The 5,227-nt window shown below is 58.6% G+C and overlaps 1 protein-coding gene across 1 annotated transcript; it reads left to right on the top strand.

The window, feature by feature from the left end:
* Positions 1-2,664: 2,664 nt before the first annotated feature.
* LOC116844026 lies at positions 2,665-3,069 on the top strand. Its single transcript, XM_032815091.1, has one exon. The coding sequence runs from the start codon at positions 2,665-2,667 to the stop codon at positions 3,067-3,069; it is 405 nt and encodes a 134-aa protein (XP_032670982.1).
* Positions 3,070-5,227: the final 2,158 nt, after the last annotated feature.

Below are 5,227 nucleotides of genomic sequence, written 5' to 3'. Positions count from 1 at the left end.
CAGGTCGACCTGTGATGCTCTTTTGCGACTCCGACAGGTGGTGACAGAAGCGGTTGACGATGGTGGCGTCGCGATAGCCGTCAGCTTAGATATCTCCAACGCAGTCAATTCACTGCCGTTTGCGCGGATTAGAAAGGCTCTGAGCAGAAAGGTTTCCTGTACTATCTAAGGAAAATCGTCGACGATTATTTGCTAGGACGCTTTGTCGAGTACTCTGTAATGAGAGGCGGCGTGGCACGCTGGCCGGTTGAAGCAGGAGTTTCCCAGGGCTCTGTCCTGGGTCCTCTTTTCTGAAACCTAAGGTACGACGCGGTGCTGGAGTCGCGCTTGTTGGACGGGTGCCATATACTCGGGTATGCTGACGACACATTGGTGGTGGCTACTGCGAGGACGGTGGAGGTGGCCAGCGTACAGGCCAACATGCAAACGGCGGCGGTGGTACAGAAGATTCGGCATCTCGGTCTCTCAGTGGCGGCGTAGAAAACGGAGGCGATTCTCTTCTATGAACACAGGAAGCCACTGGACTTCCCGAAGATCAGGGTCGGGGATGAATATATACAAGTAAGCAGTACTCTAAAATACTTGGGTATAATCCTGGATAGCCGCTGGAAGTTCCACGATCGCTTCCAGTATGTTGCTGCAAAGGACATGAAGGTGGCTCGCACATTGGGCCGCCTCATGCCTAACCTCAGAGGCCCGGAGTCTAAAAGGAGGCTTTACGCTTCGGCGGTGATGTCCGTCATCCTATATGGTGCACCGGTGTGGTGTAATGCGCTTGCGCCAATGACGCCATCTGCGAGGCGGGCTCAAGCGTCTGTTATGAGAGCCTTTCTGACCTTAAAGGTGGTCGCCGGATACCGCTCGATATTGTTGGAGGCGGCTTCGTTGATTGCGCGAATCCCACCGCTATACCTGGTTGCGACATATTACCGTCGCATGTTTGAGCGCATTCGCGACATGAGGTTTTATGGAGTTTGGACTCTGGAGGCCGAGCAAGAGGTCCACAATATGGAGAAGCTTCTGCTCGAGAGACAGTGGCGTATCCACTTGAACCAACGCGAGCTATCAGGGGCGAGAGTCCGGAATGCGGTGTTGCCGAATTTCCTTGAATGTATACACCATAATAGGAGGCGTGGATAGTGAGCTTTCACCTCACCCAGATCCTTACGGAACATGGGTGCTTCAGGGACTACCTGTGCCGTATTAGGAAGGATGATACCAACGTATGTGCACATTGTAAAGCGAGGACGAACTATGCCCAGCACACTTTGGAGGAGTGTGTGACTTGGAAGGTTGAGAGAGCGAAACTTAGGCGGATGGTAGTTGACGATCTGACCCCATCTTCTCTTGTAAGAGGAATGCTCGAGAGCGAGGAGAATTGAACGGCCGCTGTACATTTTGCTGATTCGGTCATGTCGCAGAAAGAGGCTGCGGAGAGAAGTCGGCAAGCCGTTAGTGCTGAGAGATACTCGGTGCCTCCTCGCAGGGATGACTCCCCGTCCTAGTTGCGAGGAATGGAATTTCCACGGGAGTCTTGAGATGCAGGAGCCATATGGGCTGGGGCTCTCGGTTCCATACGTCTTAAACAGGTAGGGGCAGCGGAGTGAGGTGATGTTCTCCCTTGCTGTAAGTTAGTTTAGGCAGGAGTGCGGAATAGCACTAGACCGGGGGAGGTCCTAAACGGTATGCGTAAGCGTTTCTCGGGTCCTCCCTGGGGCTATAGTCAAGGTAGGACACTCGAGGAGGTTTTAGTCGGTATAAGTTCGCCATACCCCGATCTTATACCAGTAAGGTCGGGGTATGCATTTCCTCCCCGTAACCAAAAAAATATGGCCGGGGGAACACTCTCACTGCGCCACGCGTCTCTTCTGAGAGCACGCGGAGATCCCGCCCATGGGGCAAAAAGATCCCAAAGGGGGAGGGGGGTTGCGGCACTGATTGCGGCTGGCGGGGGTACGCACCTGCCGCCGCGGCGGTCGGGCAGCGCGCGGTTTATCCCTCCGGAGGCCACGGGGGGGAGCGATACCCCTCAATAAGAACTGGGCTCCCAGAAGGACCGGATGGAGGAGCGGAGAACTTGTAGGCCATGGAGGCCGCCCCTCCCGGGGTTTCCGGGGGGGGTCTTCGTGGCCCCGGGATGCTCCTTGGGAGGGATGGGGAAGGGCTAAAACGAGGGGTGGGGCACGGGACACGGCCCCTGCTCCCCCCCCCTCCGCCCAAATCTTCCCCGTCTTTCGCTTCCACTGTGGCAGAACAGCCCGGTGAGGGAGGCAAGAGGCGGGGAAGAAGAAGAAAAAGAACACGACGGGCGACTCGCGGCCTCCGGCCAAGCGGGTCGTCCCATGCACCTGCGGGAGAAGTGGGCCCCTCCCCCTGGACCGGACCGAGCCGCGGTCCGGGAAGGGACCCAATCCCCTCTCCCATCTCGGATTCGAAACATGGGCCCGGGTGATGAGGAGGAGGTAAAAAAGAGAAAATACGGAGGGCAATCAGGCACTCCAACCTGCCCCAAAGGGTGGCGGCAGTGACAACCTGCGAACGGAAGAGGCCGGAAGGGATAGTCAAAGGACCCCCAGGTAGAGAAAGGTGGGAAACCCACCCTCCCCAAGGCTCTTCGCGCCGCCGCACTCACTGTGAGCTTCAGCGGGCAGCAACGCCGAGGTGATGCAGCGGGCGACGAACACCATAGATCTAGAGGCCATCGGGATCGGTGAGATCCGGTCAAAGAGGGCAGCTATCGGTGCCTTTATGCTGCAGATTCCCGGTCCCGAAGGGCACGCGAGGGCAGATGCCCTTGCGGTTATAATATCAGTTCTCTTCGCCGACAAGGGGGACATGCGAATCGCACGTCCCTCGAAGAGGGCCGATATCCGAGTCCGCGACTTGGACGATGCGGCCATCGTGGAAGATATAGTCTCCGCGGTGGCGGTCTTCGGGGGTTGTGGACCCGGAGACGTAAAAGGCGGAGCAATCCGGCCCAGGACGGACCACTTGGGGACGCTGTGGGTGCAGTGTCCCTTTGCGCCCGCCCGAAAGGTGGTGGACAGAGGACGTCCCAGGATAGGGTGATCCTCCGCCCGGATGGAGGCCTTGGCGCCGCACCCGCTCCAATGAGTTAAGTGCTTGGAGTGGGGCCACGTCAGAGCCTCCTCTAGGTAAGACCGACCGCAGTGGTCTTTGTTACGACTGCGGGTCGGCCGGCTACAGGGCTACGGCGTGTGACGCACCGGTGCCTTGCCCCGGTGACACCGCGTGCCCTGGGGCAAATAAGGGGAAGGGGGAAAAGAGGGAGGAGGAGGTGCAAGGCCTCAGACGCCCCCTTCCAGAGCCCCCCTCAAGAGAAAAGCGGGAAGAAGGCTTCCCCCCGCACCAGTGTAGGGGGAGCAACAGCCGGCAGCCCCGTATCCTACCGCGGACCCTACTCGTTTGGAGTAGAGGTCCCCGCGGAGGATCATGGTAAAAAGAGGAGAGCCGCGTGTCGAGAAGACTTCCGAAGGGGATTCCTCGACCGCAGTAAAAAAAATAGGAGGGGCCTGGAGAAGAATAGTGGCAATTGCCGCGATGGAGACCATCCTCCTCGAGGCAAACTTTAACGGCGCTCGTGGAGCACAGGACCTGTTCCAGCAGGTCCTCCACGAGCGCGGTGTAGAGCTGGGGATCGCCGCCGAGCCCTACTCTGTCCCTGGAAGTCGTCCATATATAGTGGGTGACGTTGTGGAGCGGCGTGAGTGCTTAGTGACGATCCACTGGAGAGGGGACGAAGCCTCTCCTCCCTTCTCAGTTATAGAGAGGGGAAGGACAATGTCGCAGTCGAGTGGGGAGCCCTAGATGTGTTCGGGGTTTACGCTTCGCCCTCGTGGGACTTTGCCCAGTTCGAGCACTTCCTGCACCGGCTGGGGGACCTCATGACGAGGCGCCCCAGGCCGGTCCTGGTGGCCGGGAACTTCAACGCCAAGTCGGCGTTGTGGAGTCCTCGATCAGGTATCGCAAGGACGAGATCATAGAGGAATGGGTCGCGTCTTACGGCCTCTGTATCATCAACAGAGGCCGAAGGAGCACCATCGTCGGATCGCGGGGGAAATCGGTGGTAGATATCATTGGCATCTACCTCCGCGGCCCGACTTATTAAGGACTAGAAGGTCGTGACCAGAGGTGAAAACCTTACGGACCACCGTTACATAGTGGTCGCCACTCCAGAGGAGGTGCTTTAGAAGCGCGACCTAGGGAGCGCCCGGCCACGGAGATAAGCCCACTCTAAGCTCGATTGCGACAAGCTGGTGACCACCTTATTGGCGGCCACTTGGGCGGAGCCGGGTCCCATACGTGGGAGCCCGCAATTGAAGAAGAAGTGGCCGGGATTCGGGACATGATGGCGGCTTGCGATGCCGCCATACCCCGATCCCGATTGCACCCCTGCCAGTCCGTGTACTGATGGTCGGCGGAGATTGCCGAACTGTGGCGCTCCGCCGGCCAAGCCAGGAGAGATATAGACCGGAGGAGAAGGAATGAAGACGGCAGGGTGGCCGCCGAGAGGGCCTACCGCAAAAATCGTGGGGCCCTTAAGGCGGCCATCGCTGCGTCCAAGGCCCGTGTCTGGGATGACCTGGTTTCCACCATCGACAGAGACCCGTGAGGGCGCCCGTATCACATTGTGATAAAACGCCTGCGTTCTTGGGCACCCCTACTGACAATGTCCCTGGACCCCAAACTCCTCGATGAAATTGTGGGGGCCCTCTCTCCATGGGAAGAAGCTTGCATTTCTCCCTATGAGGGCCCCCCGTCAGATGGGGAAGACGAGGGGATCGGGGTCATGATGAAGGAGATGGGCAGGGCCGTCAGGAAGCTCGGCACAGGAAAAGGGCGCTGGGCCCTGACGGCATCCCGGGCACAATCTGAGCCTTGATAATGAGGGTAGGGGAGGTGAAGAGCCGCGACATGCCGCTCCTGTTTGAGGACCAGGGTGTTCTCCAGTCCCTGGAAGAGAGCCAAATTGGTGCTCTTCAGGAAGGGGGCAAAGCGGGAGATAGCCCTTCCGCTTTTAGACCGATATGCATGCTGGAAGTGGGGAAATTGTTCGAGAGAATAACTCACTACAGCCTCGTCCGGCATCTATCCCGGTGTAATCCCAAGCTCAATGAGGAGCAATACGGCTTCCGGGAGAGACGGTCGACAGTGGACGCGATTCTGCGGGTCCGTTCCCTTTTGGAAACCGTCGGGGGGGGGGGGG

This window comes from Odontomachus brunneus, unplaced genomic scaffold, assembly GCF_010583005.1.
Source record: "Odontomachus brunneus isolate Ranch 3 - 2012 unplaced genomic scaffold, Obru_v1 Obru_scaffold_038, whole genome shotgun sequence".
NCBI classification, from domain to species: domain Eukaryota; kingdom Metazoa; phylum Arthropoda; class Insecta; order Hymenoptera; family Formicidae; genus Odontomachus; species Odontomachus brunneus.
The sequence above is the reverse complement of the archived record's forward strand: the minus strand, read 5'-3'. Positions and strand labels throughout refer to the sequence as shown.

Bases quoted from the DNA above. Each gene is read 5' to 3' on its own strand.
- LOC116844026 (XM_032815091.1), top strand. From the start codon at position 2,665: ATGCAGCGGGCGACGAACACCATAGATCTAGAGGCCATCGGGATCGGT.